General features: G+C 40.3%; 1 protein-coding gene across 1 annotated transcript in view; it reads right to left on the minus strand.

The window, feature by feature from the left end:
- The window catches only part of GPR158 (G protein-coupled receptor 158), a 472,736-nt gene that overhangs the window by 22,963 nt on the left and 425,320 nt on the right, over nt 1-24,453 (minus strand). The window contains exon 7 of the mRNA XM_004716112.3: nt 8,707-8,945. Within this exon, the coding sequence (XP_004716169.2) occupies nt 8,707-8,945 (239 nt within the window). The remainder of the gene's footprint in view (nt 1-8,706; nt 8,946-24,453) is intronic.

A 24,453-nucleotide genomic window follows, 5' to 3' on the forward strand; every position in this document is an offset into this window, starting at 1 on the left:
CCAACATTAACCCATATGTCCGACACCAATCCACACAGTCCTCCTCCATCTCACAAAACACACGCAATGACGCCAACTGCAGGAGGAAAGCTGAATCAGTGAATGTGTAAGCATCTCAGCGCTGACAGGGGTCTCCACACGGCTGCTCCAGCACCCAGGGCTGCATCCGGGTAGGTCCATGTGGCTTCTCCTTGGGGATGTCTTGCAGGAGTGAGCTAAAGCAGGGAACTGGCTAAGGCAGCTGCACTCTGGTCTGACCATCAGCGAGCAAGAGACCCGAGAACTAGAAAGATGAGGCTCACTGAGCCATTTCTCTCTCCCCCCTTCAATTAACCCACGTGTTTATCAGTCAGGTTGGCACAATAAACCTTAACTATCTCACATGCTCTGAGGTGAGTGCTTTGTGAAAAATACCATGGTATCAGCTTTTTCTTTAGTTGAAATAGGGGTAATTGTGCACGAGGCATTAGTGAAAACAATGATAATGATACTTTTCATAGAATTTTAAGTCCAGAAGTGACTTTACTAGACAAATTGTCTCGGTTTTACATACTTGTATATATTTTCCGATGAAATCAAATTGTTGTGCACAATATGCAGAGCCAAGCATCCAACAACTTCCATGCCTACAATTCAGTGCCACCCGTTACACTCATCGAGAGTTGCGGCCATTCTCCCCTGCCTTTTCTGAATTGTCCCTCCCTGTTGGCATAAACCCACTTGCTCCCAAGCGCTCTTCTGGAATTTGCTGTTGTCAATTGAATCTCATACAGGTTTTCTTTTTTTCAAGCCAAACTTTTTTTGATTTAAAGAAGACTGCAGGGGCTCATTTTAGCTTAACATTGAAAGAGTATCTCAGGGTACTGGTTTGTACGGTTTATGCAGCTCCGATGTCTCCAGAAGATCGGGATGTCAGTGGGTTGTCCACATTTTAGGATCAACATTTTGGCGTCCCTCGATGGCTGTGAGCTCTTCTGCCTTTTGAATACAACTGGGAGTGAGTGGGGGTCGGGGAGATGCTGTTACTCTGCTTACCTAGAAACTCGTTTATTCTGCTTGGTAGAAAGAAGCTTAGGGAGCTAAGGGCTGCAACACATTTCACACGTGTGCATCGGGACTGGAGGCCAGCATGTCTGCTCCCTGTGAGCTCAGTAGCAGCAGTCAGACCCAGCCCTCAGTCACTGGGAGCGGCACAGAATGACCTCTAGCCCCTGCTTTGCCAGCCTTGTTCTGCGCCTGCTGCATTGATTCCCGCAACAGCAGGGAAGGAGCGCCTTACTTCCTGCCGCGTGTCCCGGGAAGGCCCTTCATAGAAAGGCCTTTAAGAAAGGCAATCTCTTGAGTGAGATATTACTAAAGAACACATATTTTTCTAACCAACATTTGTTTGCATTATGAACAACTATGTTCATCAGAGTCTAATACTTTATGGGCGGGATTAAAGAATTCCAGTTGGGTGGCTTGTGCCTCAATAAATATTATCTCCCAGGTAATATGTGTCGCACATACCAGGTATTTTACTAAAAGCACTTGGTACATTGTCTATATTCATAAATGTTTTCTTATAAAATCACGACTGCTTTAGAAAGGCTCAGCTAAAATTCAAATTTCTGCCATCTCATCACTAATGAAAAATAAGACAGAGAGATTGTGTGAAAATAAAGGAGAACATTATTGCTAATCCTAGGAACTACATAGGCCACGTGACTTGATTTTTTTTGGGGGGGGGTCTAATCCACTTCTGTGAATGATCACAGGCTTGCACATTGGCTTTTTCTATGGCGTCCATCCACTGATAATCAGATTAGGATACTTTCTGCTAAACACAGAATCATCTCTAGTCCTGAACCAATTTTGATGACTTCTCCACGGCCTCATAAATGAGACATGTAGACAAATATACTCTTCTGTGTCTAGTCTATACATTTAGGGCATTTTTCCCCAAGTTCAGTATGTAGTGACAAAACGTGAGCAAAACTGAAGGACATCAGAGCTTATGGACAAACAAACATTAAAGGCTATAACCATGAAGACTCACATCGGGAAGGAGTCAAGGTCAGAGCAATCATCTCTGTCCTCCAATCGTGTTCCTTCTACTTCACTTTCCTTTTCTACATGTCTGTGTGTATTGTTTAGACAGGGTTAGAATTGATAGGGGAATCCTTGGGGTGTTTTTGTAAATTTATAGCTTACTAAATCCTGGACACAATCTTGCTTGGCTGAGGACAATAACTGATTACTGAGTACAGGTGTCATGTGGTCACTTTAAATATTTTACTTCTCCTTACTTGAATTATCCTGGGGTTGAGACTACTGAGGGTGCTGGTGAGTTGGAACAAGGAAAACCCTCAAATCTCTTACTCCTCCAGATTCTAATGAGTACTTTACTCTCAGAGGACACGATAGTACCAGATTTTTTCTTTACAGTCATTTCAGAAATCAGATTGAGTATCCCTATAAGAATACATGGGAGCGTTCTGATTCCTATTCTCCACTTCCATCATGCCAACTCCCATTTATGCTACAGATTCTCAGTGTATTATTTAAACAAGCATATGAATCCTTTTATTATAAGGAAAAGTCTGCCAAAACATTCTCGATAACCGAGTTCATCTAGGAGATATGTCTCTTCCAGCCACGAGAGAGGGCATTTTCTTCTTAACACCACTGCCCCCAAGAAAAGCCCAAGAGTTCCAAAGCAAAACCAAACCTCCTTAGGAGAAATGATGGCTATTATAATTATCTTGAAGAAGCCCTGGTGGCATAATAGGTGAAACACTGGCCTGCTAACTGGAAGCTCAGCAATTCAAAACCACCAGTAGCTCCATGGAAGACAGGCGAGGTTTTCTCCTCCTCTAAAGGTTTACCATCTCAGAAACCCAAAAGGGGAAGTTTGATTCTGCCCTACAAAGTAACCAGAAACAGGAATTGCCCGGATGGCAGTGAGCATAGCTGTTGTCATTACGCTTTACTTCATGTCCTTCAAGGCTTGCCCCAGAACAACCCCTTCAAATAGTGGATTAGAGTTTCCCGCGGTGTCGCTCAAGCTGAGGCCAGTAAACTGTGACTGTGATCAGGGTTTTATAAAGGGATGAAAATTAAAGAGAGATTTAAAAGTGACAGTGGTGATACAGCATGGAGGGAAGCATATGGTGCACTAGGAGTGCCCGGAGAAATGCAGACAAACCCAAATTGTGAACATGATTCTGAGTCAGATGAAGAAGTCGTCTAATCCACTTCCCCAATACCCATTCAACGGTGCTTACATCACATGCTGCCTGTCATACTGTAACCCGGTCTTCTCTGGCAATTAGGTTTCTAAGTCCTCAGAAACTACTGCTATTTTAGAATTTCCCGATATAACTCAGTAAGAGACCTACCGAACTTTCTCATTTTCTTCTAAACTTTGGCATTGCACAAATTAAATTACGGAACACACTGTCCGTTTTGCATGTTTCAGGCACCACACCAAGAAGAGGAGAAGGAAGAAGAAGAGCGTGTCAAAGGAAAAGAGAAAGGTAGAGATTGTTTTTTTCTGTAGCAACACAAGATCCATGGGAGCTAATACCGTATATACTCGTGTATAAGCCGAGTTTTTCAGCACATTTCAAATTCAGTTTTTGTGGTACAATTAGGTGCCTCGGCTGATATTTGGGTTGGCTTATGCTCGAGTATATACGGTAAGTACTTTTGAACAACAGATAGCCAATGTTGGAATTCACGCTTGCGTGCAAATAGCTTTAAAATTCTCAGATAAAAAATGGGCCTGTCTATCATAACCTGTGGAATTATTGCTTAGATGCCCCTCCTCTTTTCTTCTCGATGAATAAAACATACAGCCAGTGGTGTCAGGCTCTCAAGGAACTTTCAGAACCATGAGACACTGGTGGACTTTTCACAATCATGACAAAGGTGGAGCAAGAACAGAGAATTGTTACTAGATAACAGAAACATGGTTATGAAAACTTGGCCTGTAGGAGTGATATAGAAAAAAATTCAGAGAGAAAAGGAAGATAATTAAAAGACAAATAGAAGTCTTGGTAGAATTTATAATATCTACAGACTGGAGAAGCCTTATTTTCAAATGTTTCCTTTTTTACATTATCTCACATTCAATTATTGTCAGCTAACTTCTTGGGGAAACGAAAGAAAGATTTCGACACTGGCTTAGTGTGCGCTCAAGTTTGACACAAACTCTCAGTCATAGAATGAAAGTTCTCAAGATTCTTGATTCAGTGTCTGCTGGCAGTTTTTTCTGTTTTACTTTCATTCTTGTTTTCTGTAGGGGAGATATTTATTTACTGATTTATCCTAATTCATCTTGGTCACTGGTACTGCCAGAGTGTATGTTCTAAAGGTGCAATCAGACGTGAGTGATACTGAAGAGACAGCCCTGGGAGAGTGGCAGGTCTTCCCAGACCACCCAAGACAGACAGACAGACAGACAGACAGACAGACAGACAGACAGACAGAGAAGCATCCTGGCCCACCAAGTTTTGAGGATGACATTCACACTTGGAGCAGCCAATATACAGAGAGGACCATAGGGTGGGTCCCAGCACAAGACACAGCATTCCCTTACTGACTCACAGCACTATGGGGGGCAGCACTGGAGACAGTGTGGAAATTGTACCCAGTCTGACCCCCCCACACCCCCCTCCCCCACATGAGGGCATAACACGAAGGGAGAACAACAGAGCAGCAAGGGGAGCAAAGCAACAAAGGCTCCAAGGAATTCTGAAAATAGACTTTGGACTGTGGTGGCGGCGGTGGTGGCAGCAGAGCGTGGCACTGCATCAGATCTGATTGGAAAATATTCATAAGGGTCAGCAGACAAACCTGGAACTATTCATAGGCTTTCCCACCCCCCATGTCTATCTATATAAGATAGGCAAGATAAACAATCCCGAGGAGAAAACAACAGGACTGACTGTTCTAGGAGAATTGGGGAGAGGAGAAGGTGGAGGTAAAGAAGTGGGGAAGCCAACCAACCCAGGGCCAAGGGAAAGAGATCTAAAATTGAAGGTGAGGAGGGCATAGAATGCCTAGTGGGACTCGATCAAGTGAAGTGTAACTGAGGAAGTACAGAGAGATGAATGAAGTAGGAGCGTGATAGTGGGGCAGGAAGAAAGTAAAGAAAATAGAGGAAAGAACTAGGAGGCAAAAGATATTTATAGAGGTATTAACATAGGCATGTACATATGTAAATATTAGTATACAATGATAGGGATATAGGTTTATGTACATATATTTTTAGGTTAAGTATTAAGGTAGCAAACAGACATTGAACCTCTACCCAAGTCTAATCCTGGTCTAATATCACAAGATAGAGGTAGTTTAGCTTATAATTTGCTCTTTCAAGCACATATTTATAAAGAATCTACAACTGACAGGTATTTCCTATGTGTCACGATATGGTGTGAACAAGAAGGAGTTCTCAGATGGAAGAATCCTTTGTTCTTCCTTCAATAAACCATAGGTATTATATTTAAACCTATACCAATCCAAAACCAAGTCCACTGCCATCTTTTAGGTTCTGACTCTTAGCAATCCTACAGGACAGAGTAGACCGTTTTCCCCAAGGTCATTACTAGTTATGAGACACTGTGCTATTCTGATGACCCTGAAAGCAAACACCAATCGAGCCAATGGAAGATGTCATCATCACCTACCCCCAAAAGCTCGTCAAGTGAAATAAAAAATCAAGACGATGCTCAATTTTTTTACTTGTTTTTTGATGTGAGGGGGATAGTGCATTTGGAGTTCTATTCCACCAGGTCATACCATTAATCAAGCTTTCTATTTAGAGGTTCTGAGCTGACTGCGAAGCAGTGTGTGACAAAAAAGGCCTGACTTGAGGCAAAGGGGAGACTGGTTTTGGCACCACGCCAATGCATTGGAAAGTGTATTCCCTCCATGTGTCTCATCCAGCCCAGGAAGAAGCCATCTCCCTGAGAGGCTTGCCGTGGTACAGATGCAGGAGTCATGCCCTATCAGTCGTACACGGACTACCTGAGCTGGAAGGCCCTGGACTGATTTTGTAAGCTCTTCTGTAAGACATGATGTAGATATCCGAATCATGGTCCTGAGCCTGTTTCTGTAATCCCACCTATAACTGCGATGCACTGAGCTACAACTATTCGTGAATCTGAGGTGGTTTCCTTTGGTCCATGCCTTCTTTAACTACGGTTCTGCTGGTGAGTCTTCCGCTTGGACCATGTGATGATGGTCTGCCTTATCTAAATGATGTATCTTTGTCTTTGTCCCGTTTAAGGCTTAACAAATGTTCTCCTTAAACTATATTCAATGAGGGTCTCTTTTGTAACTGAAAACACAAGAAGCTGAACTATATGAGGAGGAATATGACATCAGGATTGGAGGAAGGCTCATTAACAACATTTTAAATTCAGTGAGATACTTGCTGAAAGCTAAGAGGAATTAAAGCCCTTACTGATAAAGATCAAAGCGTGCAGCCTGCAATATGAGTTACAACTCAATGCAGACAACAATCCTCACAACTAAGCAACAGTTGGACAAATGGTTGGTGTTGTCAAGGACTTCATTTTACTTGTCTCCATAATCAATATTCATGGAAGTAGCAGTCAGACGATCAAAAGGCATATTGTGTTTGGAAAATCTGCTGCACAAGACCTTTACAAATTGCTAAAGATCCAATCCATAGTATTTTCCATTACCTTCCCACGTGAAAGTGGACAGTGACTAACGAAGACCAGGGAGAATGGATACATGTGAATTGTGACACTGGCGAGGATTACTGAAAGTATCCACCAAATCTCGCTTAGAGAACATACCATCCAAGTGACCCTTCGCGTCCAGGGCGTGGGGAGTTCACCCCACACATGCTCTCAGAAGAAACCAATCCCCAGAAGAGGGCATATGCGTTGGAAAATAATGGGTCATCAAAAACCAGCCAGACCCTTGACCAGATGGGTGGACAGTGTTTGCAACAATGACCCCAACCATAAGAATGATGGTGACAAGATTGGCCCGCCCATGTTTCATGCTATTGCACACGGGGTTGCTATGAGAATGGGGCCACCTACCAACAAGATCCTGTAGCCATGAAGGGGTTGAGCCAACATGCACGCACAGAATCTGGATCAAGAGGGGGATGCTAAGGCCTATTGCTGTAGGGCACCTAACAACAACATCCTGGGGACATTTCATATCTTTAAATTGGTTTCATTTTCTTTCCAGATTATGATCAGAATCAGAAGTGCTTTCTACCTTAGTGTATTATTTTATCCCTTGGTAGATTATCATTATAACATTTTTTTGATAAAAACATTTCTTTATAATTAAAAATATTGGGCCTATTTAGATTCCTGAAATATCTTTCTCAGAAAAAATAATCCTCAGTTTCAATGGAGAACTAAATCTATATTTTATTAGTGTATAGTTATAGGTTAGTTGTGACTATTCAATAGAAAATCTCCAAATTGGGGTGAGGTAGAGCATGGGAATTAAACTCGTGTTTTTACTTTTGACATCTGTCAGATAAGATTAAGATTTGTCCTGCACCATACTGAGGGGGATACTACCAGTAAAAATAACAGGGATTATTCTCTTAAAAATATTTTTAATGATTAAAAGATTATTTTATTGGTTGTTCATACAACTCCTATCACAATCCTTACATATAACCACTGTGTCAAGTACATTTGTACATATATTGCCATCATCATTCTCAAAACATTTTTTTCTACTTAAATCCTTGGTATCAGCTCATCTTCCCTCTCCCCCACCTTCCCTCCCTCACGGACCCTTGATAACTTGTAATTTTTTCCCATGTCTTACACCGACTGCTATCTTCCTTCACTCTATCACTCTCTGTATGCAAACACATACACATACCTGTGTATCTACCAAAAACATCCAAGAAAAATGGAATTAAAAGACAAAGGATTATTTTCCCATAAAATTTTGAAGCTTCCTCCTTTATATCTTTGGAGATTACTTTAAATAACCTAGCACTAGCAACAGAAAACTTTGTATGTATTTCCTATCTTCATTTTTCAAAATCCTGGGGTGTCAAAAAATAATCTATAGTTTTGCTCCAAGTGTTCATGTGGTTCTTCTATGTTCTCTGCACTTTAAGCAATATAATCTGTATGACCCCAACTAGTATATATTTGTTATTGAATAACACTGGGCTTTCAGCAAATGACTAATAAATTCCCTTTATAAATCATCATAGGAAAGATAGGTTACACAGAAATTTTGCAATCTATTTATAAAATAATGTACCAGGTACCTTATGCAATATACCCTATACGGAAATTACCTAAACATACCACAAGGCTTCCTTTATCCCCCCAACTAAATGGATAAATCAAGAAATAAGTCATTGCTTATTGAACAGAGACTAATTGTTAAGCTCAAAAGCAAAAAGTTAACTCTGTCCCCAAAAGTTAACTTTCTTCCCTTCATTTTCTTTTCTGATTTATCTGATTATATTTTTCCAACAAATCACATACCTTTGAAAAAGAATGGGAACTTCTTGGAAAAAAAAGTTTGCATTCCACATGCTGTTAATTGTCATTGTATAATGTTGACTTCCTGGGGCCGCATTAGGGGAAATCCTGTTAGGGTTTGTGAAAAGGTCTGGCAGGGTTTTTAAATAAGTAAGTTTTAATGCCAATGGGCAAAGCATGCTACAATCGCTCACAGCAAGTGACTACATACCAACCACTGTCATGTAGTCCCATCGGTCTAGGAGGCACATGTTGAAGGTGAGGTGATCAGATGTTCGCCCTTGGCCAATAAGTGAAATCTGCTTCTCCAAATTCTGGCACACAGATGATGTCCAGCCAATGAGAAACCAGCACACTACCAGGAGGATCACTGCCAGCATCCTCATGACCCGCCCACCAGTCATGTAGGGAATCCGCTGGGCCGTTCGTGACAGAAACACCTTCAAAACTCTGGAATGGCAAGAGGTCAAGATGTGAACAGGCAACTCTAACCATAGAGAGCTAGAACTCTAAAATCAGCTTGTTTTCTAATCATTGAACCACAGGGCGACCATTATTAATGCCACTGAATTGTACATAGGAAGACTGTAGAAGTGGCCACTGTTATCTAGATATGTACCACAGTAATCCAAAGTTCTAGATAAAATGTAAGCCCACCAACACACATTTTTGCAGTTTTAGAAAGAGAAAAAAAAAACGAGACATAGTGTTGCCCATGTTTTCATTTCATTTCATTCCATCTTATCTTCCAATAGCAAAAGAAAGATCCTGCGTTAGAAACCAGGCAGTTAATACGTTCACATAATGGAAATCTCTGACAGGCCGCTTCATATTTCAAGACAAACTCTCAGAACCTTGGAAAGCTCCACCGGCAAACATTGCTCGAGTAGGGCTTCTGAGGGACATTACAAGAAAGTGCTGGAACTAACTAACGTGATTTCAAATATTATGCAATGCCCCAAACTCCCATAAACTCATTATTTATCTTTAAAGTAGGATGGTATTAAAAGTATTTTCTGAAAATAATTTCACATATGATCTTCCTTCATAAACATTTTATTGCATTGTAAAATTAATGAAGTCATTAAGAAAACAATGGAGAAATAAAAACTTGAGAAACTGAATAAGATTATTGAATTAAAAGTACTAAGATAATTTTAAGAAATTTAGTGATGCTTATTAATTTTTTTCTATACATTATGTATAATTCTGTGTATACAAATGAATAGTCAGGGTTGAGAATATGGGATTAAATAATATTTGAAACCTATACCAGCTGTAGATACCTTGTGAAGGGAAATTCCAAAAGTACTATAGGAATCCTTCTATCCACCTATTTTGCGATTTCATGTCTACAATTTTCTCAGCTGGTTTTCATTCTTCCTGCCTTCAATTCAGATATCCTGTCGCAAAATTTTATTTGAAATAAATAAGTAACAGGGATATGATAATGTCCATAATTAGCCAGCAAAAAGAAAAAAATAAGTGTATTTCCAAACTTTGTATTTCCTCCTCAATCTCATTCTTTTGCCTCATTTTACACTCTGATGAAGTCCTCAAAACAAAAAAATCCAGAAATGAAGGAAAGACACTCGAAATAGGCTAGGCAGACTATGCTTTTGTTTCTTTGATATAGGAGACTGTGGTGGCTACTCATGAATTAGTACAACACATCCAGTAAATGAAAAGACCCCTGCCGGTGCATTGTGCTGTTAGCTGAAATGAAAGGTCAGCAGTTCAAACACACTAGCTGCTTCTCTGGAGAAAGACCGGGCTTTCTGCTCCCAGAATGATTTGCAGCCTCAGAAACCCAAAGAGGCTGTCCTGTGGGCTTGGAATGCTATGGTTTGGAATAAACTCTGTAACAATGAGTTGGGGCCGGGGGTGGAGGGGTTGGACCAGTGAATAAAGTTATTTTCAAACAGATTCTTACTTACCCCCATTATCTTACATCTTTAACTCCATTGCCCTTCAATTAACACATAGGCAATGTCATTTAATTATGAATAAAATACTTATCGTCAATTTTTTTGTGAAACACGGTCAGGAAGACAGTAAGAGTAGATGCTCTGTAGCTAATCTCCAGATTAACAGTTGTTCATATATAGCAAAGATATGAAATACTGCCTATGATGTGATGGAGGAATCCTAGGGTAGTGGTTAAATGATTGGCGACTAACTGGTGGCAGCCAATGCGTGTGAGAAAGAGGTGGCAGTCTACCTATGTAAAGCTGAGAGACCAGGACACCTCTGGGGGAGTCTGCTCTGTCCTGTAGAGTCTTTAGGATTTGGAATGCACTTGCTGGCAAAGGCTTTGGTTTGGTTCTTTTAATTTTTTATTTTTATGTTAGACAAAATACTTGCACTGGCAGCTACCCTGCTATTCTCTGATGTGCCTGAGACCTCTCCCGCCAGCGCAATCGCTCCTTTTTAACGTCCACGGCACTTATGGCACATAGTTATAATTACATAATTATAAATACATAGAAATACATCATTATAATTACATAATTGTATACCTATACATATATATACACACATATGTATAATAATGTACATAATTATAATGAAATAAAATGATTGTGCATGACTGTGCAGTGGAAAAGACACTACTTTGTATGAAATCTATGTGAATACATCAGAAAGACTCCAGAGAAGTGAGTCACCAAAATAAACTATTGTTAATGTAGGCATTCCCAAGCTTATTTGGCTTATCATACTCTTTTCAGGGGAAAAACAACAACAACACAGTGTGTTCCTGGAAATGAAACCCTTTTACTGTGGCACATCGTCCAGGGTAAAGTGTGCCATTAGATGCTGCTGGGTCACTCTGTCCCACAGCGACCCTTTGTCCCACAGAACTAAGCAGGTGGTCCCGCACCATCCACACAACTGTTCTGCTTGAGCCCATTGTTACAACCACTGTGTTACTCCATCTCGTTGAGGGCCTTCCACTTTTCTCCCTGCCATTCCAATTGACCGAGCCTGATGGCCTTCTCCAGAGACTGGTCTTCTCTGATCACACGGGCAGAGTACCTGAGATGAAGTCCCCCTAGCCTTGCCCCTAAGGAGCATTCTGATTGGATTTCCTCCCAGATGGTTTTGTTTGTCCTTTTGGCAATCCATGGTGCATTTCATACTCTTCGCTGACATCATAGGTCAGATGCCCGGGGCTTTCTTCGATCTTCCTTACTCCGCGTCCAACGCTCATGTGCACACGAGGCAACAGAGACTACCATGGCCGGGGTCAGCTGTTCCTCAGTCTTCAGCGGAACAGCCTTGCTTTTCCACAGTCTAACGAGGGGCTGGGCAACAGACTCACCCCGTGCAGTGTGTGCTTGATCTCCCGGCCGCGGCGGCTTCCGTGAGCGTCGGTGTGGGTCCAAGCAATGAAATCTTTGACAACATCACCTATCGGTCCGTGCTGTCACCTATCGGTCCAGTGGAAAGACTTCATTTGGATCAAGCATCTGCTTTTGCAGCCCCCCTTGGATCTTTCTAGCATCTCCTGGGGGTGGCAACGCCCATTTTGAGAAAAGTTGAGTTGAGGAAATTATTAACCAATAAACATGAAAAACCTAGAAAAGTTCTATACTTATATTATTTCAAAATGTTTTACATTCCTGCTACTATGTACAGAGCCCACACTATGAGGTATGGCTAAAGCATTGTGGTGAACTATGCTAGAAAGAGAAGTCCTACATCGGACCCAGAGTCAAAGAAGAGCCTTATTTTTAAAACACTGGGGAGTGACACGTGAATGATTAATGATGAGGTTAAATCATAGTCTCTGAGTTGAAGTTGATTTGATAGTATGGGACATACTTCTTTATTGTCTTTCTGCTTTAATTGACTTTATTAATTAATTGATGGATCACTTACCTAAATTTCATTGAGTATAAAAACTTCTATTGTAATAACAGTTTAGATATAAAACAGATCAAATTTCTTGCAATTTATTTTTTGCCACTTCCAATCTCACATTTTAAAAGAAAAACTCATTTACTATGTTACATAATTGTTTTGTCTTGTTTATTTTTGGACTTGGGTAAATAATACTTTTTAAATAACTTAGATCTTAAAAGAGAGTATATGTTTAATTTTTCTAGTCTTTATAGCTTGGGTAGGGTAGAAAAAGAGAGAAAATTTTTTTCAAATTCTAACCTGACTCTTAATTTTAAAGTCTAAAGTATAATTAGTGGCATAATGAGGCATTATGCCAGGTAACATGTAAGACCTAAGATATGGATCTCTCTTTTGCAAATAGTTACCATAAGAACCAGTAGATATTATGGGCTGTATATCGGTAGCAATTGCTAGGAAATCTAACAGAATAGGTGGTGTTTGATTTGGACCTTGATGGATAGCAACAGGTAGAAATGCAGAAAATAGAAAAGATGTAAGTAGACGTACCACTCAAAGAGAAACATTGAAGCAAAGGACAAGTTAAAGACATGTAAGTGGTCTTTGGGAAACAGGGGTATAACCGTTTGGCTAGAGAGGATCTTTGGTCCTCAACAGATGAAAACTCCTGGGCAGTTTTCTACATTTTCTATGCCAACACTTAGAGAGTTTCGTTTACTTTCTGACCTTGAAGATTTTCAAAGTCCCTACTGATACAAACACCCTTGAGAGCTAACAGTGCTTTGGTTAAACAACTGAGTCTCATAAAATCTGACTAAACCAGACTAATTTCTCTTTTGCACAGGACAGTTTATTAATATTTTAGACAAAAAAACACCTTCTAAATCCTTAGAAAATTTCATGTCTTCTAGATTACTTTTAGATACTTATTGTATTGCATAAGAATTCATAATTGCCCCAAATCTCATGTTCCCATTTAAACAAAGAAAAAACACAAAGCACAAGCCATAATGAGTTTCCCATTATTGATTGTACTGGCTTTCAAAGAAGGACGCATAGGAGCACAGCCCTGTGCTGCAATCTCAGCACTTCAGAATACTGACTTTGAAAAAAAGGTAGAATAAGATTCATTTTTTTCAGCATTGCCTTCAAACAAAACATGTCTATGTCTTTTAAAAAACGAGCTTGTGCTAGTTTATGTGCGTTTACTTCCCAGGACGTAAGTCTAAAAATGACTCCTAGATATAAGTCTATCTAAAATATAATTGTAGAAAAAGAAAATAGATTCCTTAATTTTCTTTAATGTAAGTTTTTCACTCTTATTTTCATAGAGCAATTTCCAGACTACCATCTGCTCAAAATCGTTTCAATATCTCCAAAGGAAAGCCACAACATGTATGAGAAGGCTTCAAGAGTTTTCCAGAACTGAATATTAAAAGGCATATTGAAAGTAAACACGTGTCTTCATTAGTAAGAGGTAAATCAATGTGATAATGCCAAATATGAAGAAGAAAAAAACAAACAAACCTGAATTGCCTGTCAGTCTATTATAGACATTTGTATTTTGAGCTCATATAATTCCATGTAAATATTATATCTGAGGAATCAATTACCTTCTTTAGCTATCTGATTAATGTTATTCATTTCATATTTTATATGATCTTTCTCCAAAATTTAGTACAGCTGAAACACTTTGGCTTACATTACGTCACAATCTCTTGATTTTTAGCTCTTTTTTTAATCAATTATGTTTTAGTCTCCATTGCACATCCCTCTTTCGCAGTCTTCCCCTACAATGTAGATGATCGTTCTCAAATATGTCCTAAATTGTTTACATACTCTACCTAGATGACAACCATCTCTTCTTTGTTTTCTGTTATCTTTCTTCAGGATGGTTTCAAGTCAACATACCCAAATTAGACCACGTGCCCATTTTCAAAATTTGTGCATGCAGTGGTATAGTGGATGGACATTAACAGGTCCAAAAATCAAAGCACGCCTCTCTCCACTCGTCCCTCCTCCAGTCCACTTTGCTCTTAAATCCCAGTGACAAGTGCTAGCTAAATGTTCAAAGCAGAATCTAAAATCGAATTTTAATTACTTTCTCATATCCACATACTAGTCATTAAATGAATCGAGTATAATTCTAGCTGACAAATATTTATCAGTTGTATTGATTTTCCAAATCCTCACTGCCACTACACAGCTCCTAATCATTCTTCCTGATATTAAACTCATTGTTTAAAACCAGGGAGAAAAGAATAATACAAGAAGAATATCGATTCCAACTCCCAGTGACTAGAGGACAGGTTAGCACTGCCTCTATGGGTTTTCGAGACTGTAACTCGTTCCAGGAGTAGAAAGTCCCGTCTTTTTCATACAGGGTGGCTGGTGGTTCCGGACTGCTGACTTTGCATTTCGCAAACAACCGCATAATAGACTACACTACACGTGTCTGTCAGTGTGCTGTGCCGTGGTGGCTCGTGTGTTGCTGCAATGCTGGAAGCCATGTCACTGGTATTTCAATAGCAGCAGGGTCACCTAAGTGAACAGGTTTCAGCAGCACTTCCAGACCGTGAAGAAGGAATAGTGATTTAATTCATCGACATCAGCCATTGAAAAGCTCACGGAGAGCAGGAGAACATTATCCTCACATTGATGTTAGGTGCCACCGGGTCATTTTCGACTCGGAGCGATCCTACGCACAACAGAACAAAACACCGCCGGATCCCATGTCGTCGTCGTCGTCACAACTGTCCTCATCTCAGCCGCATAGGCGCGCCACTGTGTCCACTCATCTTGTCCAAGGTCTTCCTTTTCTCCACTTTGCCAACCATGACGTCCCCCAGGGACTGATCTCTCCTGACATGTCCGAAGTACGTCTGCTGACGTTGCTAACCCTGCCTCTAGGGAGCACTCCTGGCAATCGTTCTTCTGTGACAAATGTGCTTGTTCTTGTGGCACTCCGTGGTACTTCAATATCCGTCACCAGCTCAGAGTTCAAATGAGCCCATTTTCTTGTCAGCCTTATTCAATGTAGAACTTTAACATGCACACGAGGCAACTGGAAATACCAGATGGGTTGGGCGGGGTGCATCTTCATCCTTAAAACAAATTTGAGCAGCAAATTTACCCAAGGCAACATCAGGGTGTCTTTTGATGTCTTGACTGCTGCTTCCATGACCACCGATTGTGGATCCAAGCAAGCCAGAATCTTTAACAACTTCAATCTTATCTCCATTTATCATGGTATTGCCTACTGATTCCATTTCAAGGACTCTGGTTTTCTTCACGTTGAGTTCTAATCCATACGGAGAACAGCAATCCTTGACCTTCAGCAGGAGGTGCTTCAAGTCCTCCTCACTTTCAGCAAGCACGGCTATATCATCTGCATATCGCAGGTGGTTAACGAGCCTTCCTCCGATTCTGATGCCACACTCTTCTTCGTATAAGCCAGTTGCTCTGATGATTTGTTCAGCACAGAGATTAAGTACGTATGATGAGAGGATGCAAAATCACACATGGTGTGATTTTAAATCAGGCGGTAGTCCTTTGTTCTGTTCCCACAACTGCCTCGTTATCAAGTAAAAAATTTCCATGAGCACAATGAAGTGTTCTGGAATTCCCATTCTTCTCAAAGCTATCCATAGTTTGTTATCATACACACAGTCCTGGCGTAGTTAATAAAATACAAGTAAATATTTTCCGGTATTCTCTGACTTCAGCCAAGGTTCATCTTCCAGCACTTCATCAGTTTATTGAAACATTTCAATTTGTCTTCCACCAATTTCCTGGAGCCTTATTTTTGGTTAATGCTTTCAGCACAACTCGAACGTCTTCCTTCAGCACCACTGGTTCTTGCTCATATGCCACCTCTTGAAATAGTTGAATGTCAACTAGTTCTTTTTGGCACAGTAACCCTGCATATTCTTTCCATCTTCACTTGAAGCCTCTTGTATCCGTCAATATTTTGCCCATAATATCTTCCAATATTGCAACTCAAGGCTTGGATTTTTTTAAAGTTCTTTCATTTAAAATATGCTGAGTGTGTTAATCCCTTTTGATTTATTTTCATGTTTCATTATAGTATTTTACCCTGTGTCCTGGAGCTGCCCTTCATAATTTTCTGTTCAGCTCTTTAACTTCATCATTTCGCTTTAGCTATTTTGATGAAGAACAGGTTTAAAGTCTCTTCTGACATCCACTTTGATCTTTTCTTTCTCTTCTGACGTTTCGTTTTTCTTCAAGTCTGATGTTCTTGATGTCAGATCTTAGCTTATCTGGTCTTTGATTAGAGTTCAATGTGTCAAATATGTATTTGAGTTATTCTCGAAATTCAGGTGGGATAGACTCAAGGTCCTCTTTTGGCTCTCATGAATTTGCTTTTACAAGGTGGTCCCTCCCCACCCCCCAAATCTGCGATTTCTCAAATCTGCGATTCCATTCTTGGAAACCTTGTTCAAATTCATCTGTTTGGATGGCTCAGACCATCTCCTTCATTTTTTTTCTTCACCTGTTCTATGTTGTCAAATCACTGCCCTTTCATGCACCACTTCATTCACAGAAACAAAAGGACGTCACATGGAGTGAGTCAGGTGCACTGAGATGGCTGCATCAGCAGGTGCATTATCGTGTTGGCAAAACCAGCACCCCGTCTGCCACAAATCAGACCTTTTTGTTTGCCACACACGGTTTTACAATCTTTTCAGAACGTCTAAATAGAAAGCTCGATGAACAGTCTGACCCGGTGGAACAAACTCCCAATGTACTATGACTCATCATTTTTGTCCATTTGGGAAGTTAATGGGTGTCCAGAATGAGGTGTGTCATCAATTGACATTTCACCTTTTGTGAGATGAGAAAACCACTCGTACACTTGAGTTTTTCCCACAGCACTGTCCTTGTAAGCTGTGTTCAACATCACAAGTTTCTGCGGTCTTTTGTAAGAAGAGAAACGAAAATTTCACAGCTGCATGCTGTTCTCTTAAATCAGTCATCACAAAAAACGAAGTTCGGGTGAAACTGCTTTTATGAAAAAATCCACTGTGACTAGAAAGAAACTTCCCAGGCGACGCCAATGAGTGCACTTACTCAAAATGTGTACTAGGAAAGCTCTGCCCAGCTGAGGTATGTCCCGGTTTGGGGGGTACCCCTTATAAAGGTAGCAAGGAACGGATCTCAAGTCACAATTCATTGGTGATGGACCGAGATCGACTCTCGCATCACAGAATGGGCTGGCACCTCTGTTGGCTCTGTCACCTTCCACCGCTGGTCTAGCTCTCAGCCTGAATCCTTGGGAGCGTTCGAGCCCAGCATGCCTTGAAGAAGAATGCTCTGTGACAGCCCTGCAGTGCTTCAGACAGGCTCCTGACCTATTGCTGTGAGCCAGGGCTTCTGCTGCCGCCTGCCTCGCTCTGGCCGGGACGGTAGGGCACACTCTGGGCCTCAGCTGCTTTCAGTCATGCTGCAGACGCTGCGCGACAAGTCTAGGTCCGGTCCTCTCACACCGCTGCGCTGCCACTTCTCTGCTCAGCTGACTTGGGTGTCTGTCTCTGCAGCTCCTGCGGCTGTTCCCCCCGACTCTGCCTCCACGGTGCCCGTCCTCCTGAGGAAGCCTCCGATCTCTGACCCTTTGCCCTGCAGATGGATGGAGCGCTTCAGATGCCTGAAGTGCATAGCCCTAGATGGAGGCTATGTTGATACACAATAGCTTCCTATTTTGATGTATTTGTTTCATTAAAGGTTCTATGATTCCATAGTAGCAATAGCTAATTACCCTTGTATTATCAGGGGGAGAGACCTCACACTATTCAAAAGACAAAACCCAAAAAAGGACAGAGTCGTGTTTCTCCAAACAGACCTTTTTAATCCCAAGCCACAGTGTCTCAGTTAGTTGGTGCTGTTAGGAGGCTGCTTTAACAATCTTCCCCTCCCAGATTGGCCACAAGTCTGCATCAGGGAGCTGACTCAGGAGACTGACCTCGGTGGAGGCCGGGGTGCTTCAGCTTCTTTTCCTTTTTGGGACATCAAAGAATATCCCCCCATCTCTGCTCCTTCCCTTACGTCTGCTCCTTTATATCTCAATAGAGACTGACTTAAAACACACCATATACCAATACTCTATCGCTTAACAAAGAAATCAACTTCCAAATGTGATTAGAAACACAGCTATAGGGGTAGGATTATCTAATTTGGGGGGAGTCACAATTCAGTCCCTTAAATATCTGGTAAAGAATGTTTCCCAGGACAATGGTGTAAGGAACAGCAATGGCTGATTCAACAAACAAGTTGAATTAGTTAAACATCTGGGGGAAAATTTCTAGTGCCTCATCATAATCTACATGTTCCATAAATTACAAAATACATTTTAAAATTATACAAATCAATTCAGAACCCCAAATGAGACTAAAATAAATTATGAGTTAATAATTTATTCCAGGCTGTAGAATGACGGGATCCTAAAAAAAAGACAACTCACAAAACATTGTAAACTCCCGCATGGTAAAACAAAGCAAAACAAAACACCCTAAATCAAAAGACAAGCAACAAACTTGAAAATTTATTATACTATGTTTTGTAGGTCAACACTGTACAATAGAATATAAGCCAAATATGCAATGTTTAAAATTCGAATAGCTATATTAAAGTAAAAATAAAAGCAGGTGGAATTGATTTTAACGATGTTGTTTAACCCAATATATTTAAAATATTATCATTTATGCATATAATTAATAGGCAAAAATCATTAATAATTTCTCTCTCTTGTTTTTCTCTATTTTTTTGGAATGAAAGTCTTTTAAATCAGGTATGCATTTTGTACTTACAGCACCTCTCAATTTGTCAGGTGGCTGGCTAATGGCCACATGTGGCTAATCACTGTACTAAGGGACAGCACAGCTATAGACATCTATTTAGAACATTCATTTATTTCATTCTATTGCTGTTGAGAATATGAGGGGGGTTTTAAAAGTTCATGAAAAGATGGAATTAAAAGATAATCAATTACAGCAGTGGTTCTCAACCTTCCTAATGTCGCGACCCTTTAAGACAGTTCCTCATGTTGTGATGACCCCAACCATAAAATTATTTTCATTACTACTTCATCACTGTCATTTTGTTACTGTTATGAATTGGGCGACCCCTGTGAAAGGGTCGTTCGACCCCCAAAGGAGTTGCAACCTACAGGTTGAGAACCGGTGGATTATGTTCTGTTAGTTGAATGACTCTTTTCGGCCCGATTTCCAAGTTCTTACTTCTCCATTAACAAAACCCACTGGCTGAAAGAATATCTCAGCTTAAGATCCTCAGAGGTCCATCCCATTTTCTTGGCTCCAGAAAGTCTACATTCCATTAGAATTGAAATTCTGTTCTATAGTTTACCCCTCTTGATCATGGGTCTGCTCTAGAATATTTGATAATAAGCTTTAGTAATGGTAGCCAGGCAGCAACCTATTCTGGTCTCTATCTGTCTGGATCAACAGAGGAATAAGGAGAGTTAGAAAAATGAGGAGGAAATGGATATGTGACTACTTGACCCCAGGAGAAAGATCGTTGATAAAGATGCCCTCTATTAATTAATAGACCCAAATGGCTAAACCTGTGAACTGACAAGTTAATGAAGAAAGAAGAAAAAACACAATTGGCAAAAAAAGCACATTTAGAAAATATTCAGTGAACTTACTAATCAAAACAGAGCAAAATGGTACCCCATGGTGCAATGCTTCATTAAATTGCATAGGGCAACTTTTGTTCTTTTTAAATTACAATTCTCAGTACTAGAAAGTATCCAGTGGGGTTAGAAGCTCTCATGCTGTGCTGCAGAGAGCGCTGATTATTCTAAGCCATCTGTAATGGTGGGTAATATATATCAAGAAATTCTTTTAAAGTAACAAATGAACTATCGTAATATCATAAATCTATCCTAAAGAAGTAATTAAGAGTATGCAAAGATATCTGATTGGATGTTCATTAGAGTTCGGCTTATAAATATGAAATAATGGGTTAATTAAATGGTTGTGTGCTAACAAATATCATGCCTTTAAAAATATAGAATGCTTTGTGGCAATGCCCAGAGTACCATATTTCATGAGGGAAAAACAGTATAAACTATATATTTTACTATAAATATAATATAAACTAATATAATTTACACATGTATAGAAAAATACTAGAGAATAAAATTCACCAGAGTGTTAACAGTGTCCATATACAGCTAGTGCTGTTTTAATTCTTTTTCTTTATATTTGTCTATAGCTTTCTAGATTTCCATTTTACCTGTGTACTATAATTTTAATGGGGGAAGCAATTTGTAAAATAGATGAGTCTTCATTACACTGTATAAACACTTGTGTTACAGGAGTATAGTAGGCAAGACAATATGATAGGGATTTGGGGACTTGCAGAGACGTTTAAATCAAAGAGTTTTAAATTTGCTTGCATAGTGTGAACAATAAAATAAAGAGCACAACTAAAGAGCCAAACACAAGTGCGATCATAACCAAGTTCTGTAAGTCTCATAGACAGCAACTGATCATTACTCTACTTCAAGACACTAAGAATACCATTGAAACAGTTTAAAGTAGTATCTGTCAGATACGCCAAACACTTGGCTTGTATTTGCACAGTCTCACTTCAAAATCACTTTGATGGTTACTTCCCCTATTCTCTACCTACTACGGCTTCTGTACCTCACTGTGGGTTAGGGTAAAAGTGAATGCAAGAGAACGTCAGGAGCCTTATTGTTTTGTATTTTTAAACATTTCTTTTCTAAGGTGCAACATAAAAAACTAAGAATGTTAATGTGCATCTATTCTTTCTGAACTTAATAGTGTTTTGTTTGCTTTACAACTATGTAGAATGAAAACAATTTTACCCCAGTAGGCCTCACAAAATGAAATTGAAATTAGAAAATGAAAACTTTTTGTGTGTGATGAATACTTTTTACCACAATTCTAATCTGGACAGCCATGCTTACGTAGAAAACAAATACAAACAGCTTTCCCTTAGTATATCTTCAGAGAATGTGTGTGTGTGTGTGTGTGTGTATAACATATTTCAGAGGAAACTTTTTTTTACGCATCAAAATTAAATGTTGAGTTACACCTAATGGGAAGAATCCATCAAGAGTTACGTATTAACATTAAAATGATTTAAGCTATCTTAAATTACAAAATATATAATTAGTGCTTCTTTCCTTTTGAGATTGCATAGTGTGATTGGTCTTTTGCATAATGATGCCATTAGACAACCATCTACCATAAATTTGCTTTTAGTTTATTTAAAATCATGTTATTGAATATCAAAATTTCATACCAAGTAGTACTACACTAATTTTTAAAAAATACCTAATCCTGCAAGGTAATTATAAAGTAATTCTACTGATTAATCAGTATTAAGCAGTTAAAATACAAGTGTAGAACTATTCTAAAAGAAACGTGGCAGAATAGAGCCCTAGAAGTCACATTACCTGTGAATTTAAGGAAATGAAGAAGCATAGAATGCCTAAAGTTATAAAAATAGTATTTCAGTATGTATTTGAGAAAAGTTTATGTAGCACATTGTACTCTCATTTGACAATTCCCACAAATTATTTAATGACCTTATTTACAGGAGAGCCAACCTTCTCTTTAGTTGTTTTTGTTTTTGTTTTCCTTCTCCAGGACTCTAGTTTCCCCTCATCTTTGTTTCTGGGAAATTGTTGACATTTTAGTCTCATAAGATTGTTTTAGGTAGGGCACTGGTCTTACTGGTAATGTTCTTTATTTTGCGCACCGTCCTGCCAGGTTGCTTAAGGACAATCTTGAGGGATTGGCTAAACTGTTGCTTGAAGAGATCCTCAGAACAGCACCCTCTCCTGTTCTGGTGTGTTCGTGTCTGTGTTTGTTTTGTTTGACGCAAGCTTGAGTTCTGCTCCATTTCACGCTCCTATTCTGTTCAGGACCCATAAGTGTGGCCCTAGTCAGAACGGCCAGTGGTGGGAGCACCATTTAGTTCTTCTGATAGCAACGTCGATGAGGATGTGGCTCTTGCAGACTTGTTTCTTTTAAGGTGCTGACCGTTAGCTTCTGATGAGTGGCCCCCACCCCCTGTTGGAAACCATCAACTGGTCTCTTTAGAAGTATCTTGTCTTAGATGGACACTTGCAAATTCCTAGACGATGCTCACTTTACAAGGATGTGGAACATTGTTTTTGTGAATTGTGTTAGGTCAATTAACTGAGTTGTCTCACGAAACTATGACTGTAATGCTTCAAACACACAAAATAGCAATGGTTGAAGGTGTTTGGTTATATCTGAGGAACATCTGTGTTTGTGTTCTCCATAAATATGTGTGCCCGTGCCTACATATTTGTATTTACATGTAATTATAGATAGTTTTATCTGTCCTCACATATGAAGCTAAGTCAAAAGAGATTGCCGCTAGGGTTCCAGTTCAGGCATTTCAAATAAAATGTGTTGAAGCCATCAGTGGATGGATGGCTGCAGACAAGTTCTATCAATAACACACTTGTCTCCGTCTTTATTCTTTCCCCCAACAGTTTTATTTGCACATAATTTACACATCATACAAATGAGTAGTTCAATCATTCAATCATACCACGGGGCTTGTACAAACACCACCACATCTATCTTAGATCATCCCCCTCTCTTCCCACCATGTTTAAATGTCTTTCAACATGAGTTGTGCAATCGCAATCCGTTCTACTGCTCCCTCCATCCTCCCCCATCATTATCCACTCCCGAAATCCCCTTTTCCTCCCTATTGCCCATCCTCCATGCCTGCAGTCCCTAGACACCTTGCATCAATTATTATCATCATGCATCCACTCCTCCTGTGCTTCATCGCTGAGAAACCCAAGAGCAGATGCTAAAAAGCAAATAGCACTCTGGTGGTAAGGAGAAGACCCTAACAGTATAAAGACAAACATACAAATAATGCACAAGACGGTGAGGACCCCCGTCAACATTCAAGAAGCCAGAGAAGAAAATTCTGCCATGGACCATCTACGAGACACCTGCACCCAGCCCAGTCTCAGGTCCTGTCTAGAGAGGTCAACTGGCCCAGCACTGTGTCTGATCCAGCATCTTCATGATCGCAGTGCTCTCTGCCCGAGAGAAAGGCTATTCGCGACTCTGCCTTCGGTGAGAGCATATCTGCGGCGGCTCGGTCCAAGCAGATCCTCTGCAGGCGGCTGGGCTCCCACTGTCCTCCACAGCCTTCCGGGAATCGGATGTTTTCATAAGGTGCTTTCAAAAAAAGCTCACTCAAATAGTGGCTTCTGAGGGATCTGCTGGGCCAGGTTCAAGGCAGAGATCAGTTCAGCGGTTATGGCGACTGTTTTCAGGTGGAAAAGGGCCTACTCTTTACAGAATTCCTTAAAGGATAAAAGATGATCACGGAAGCTCATTTTAAAGTGTTAAGAAAATGGAAAATTGCACTTGTGTCAGTCTGGGTTGATACACAGAGACACTCATATGTGCATAGGAAAGAGTTTTATATTCAGAGTAATTGCACATTAAGCAAACATCCCAACCCAATCCAGATCAAGTCCATAAGTCTGACAATAGCCCACATGTCCAGTAGCGGTCTGTAAATTCCTCTTCAGACTCACACAACACATGAAACGTCACTCGGGGTAGGAAGATCACAGGCCAATTGGTGGAATGTCTCGTGGCTCCAGCGGTGGTGGCGACATCATGGTGCTGGCGTGGGTCTTCATATGGCTCCTCCAGCTCCATGTGGCTGACATCAGCATAGCTCCATGTGGCTTGTCAACAGGAATGTCTCCCAGGTAGTCAGGGAACGTCCTGCCTACAGTGAGCTATTTATCTCCCTAGTGCCTCCAAATGAGGTCATCAAGCTGCGACCTGATTGGCAGGCTAAACTCCACCCCTTCACTCTGAACAGTCTCAAATTGACACGAGATTATGTAACTGCCGCTGGTAGGAAAAGGGCCAGGAGAGTAAAGCTGAGGAGTTACTTTTTGTTTTTATTTTTTCTGTCCCTGTTCCCACCATGGTAACAACAACATCCATTCTGTAAGATTTAAATATATAATATGAAATGAACTTCGATATCACTAAAGACTCCAAAT

This window comes from Echinops telfairi, unplaced genomic scaffold, assembly GCF_000313985.2.
Source record: "Echinops telfairi isolate 266 unplaced genomic scaffold, ASM31398v2 ScPeMD7_7461;HRSCAF=8499, whole genome shotgun sequence".
Lineage (NCBI taxonomy): Eukaryota > Metazoa > Chordata > Mammalia > Afrosoricida > Tenrecidae > Echinops > Echinops telfairi.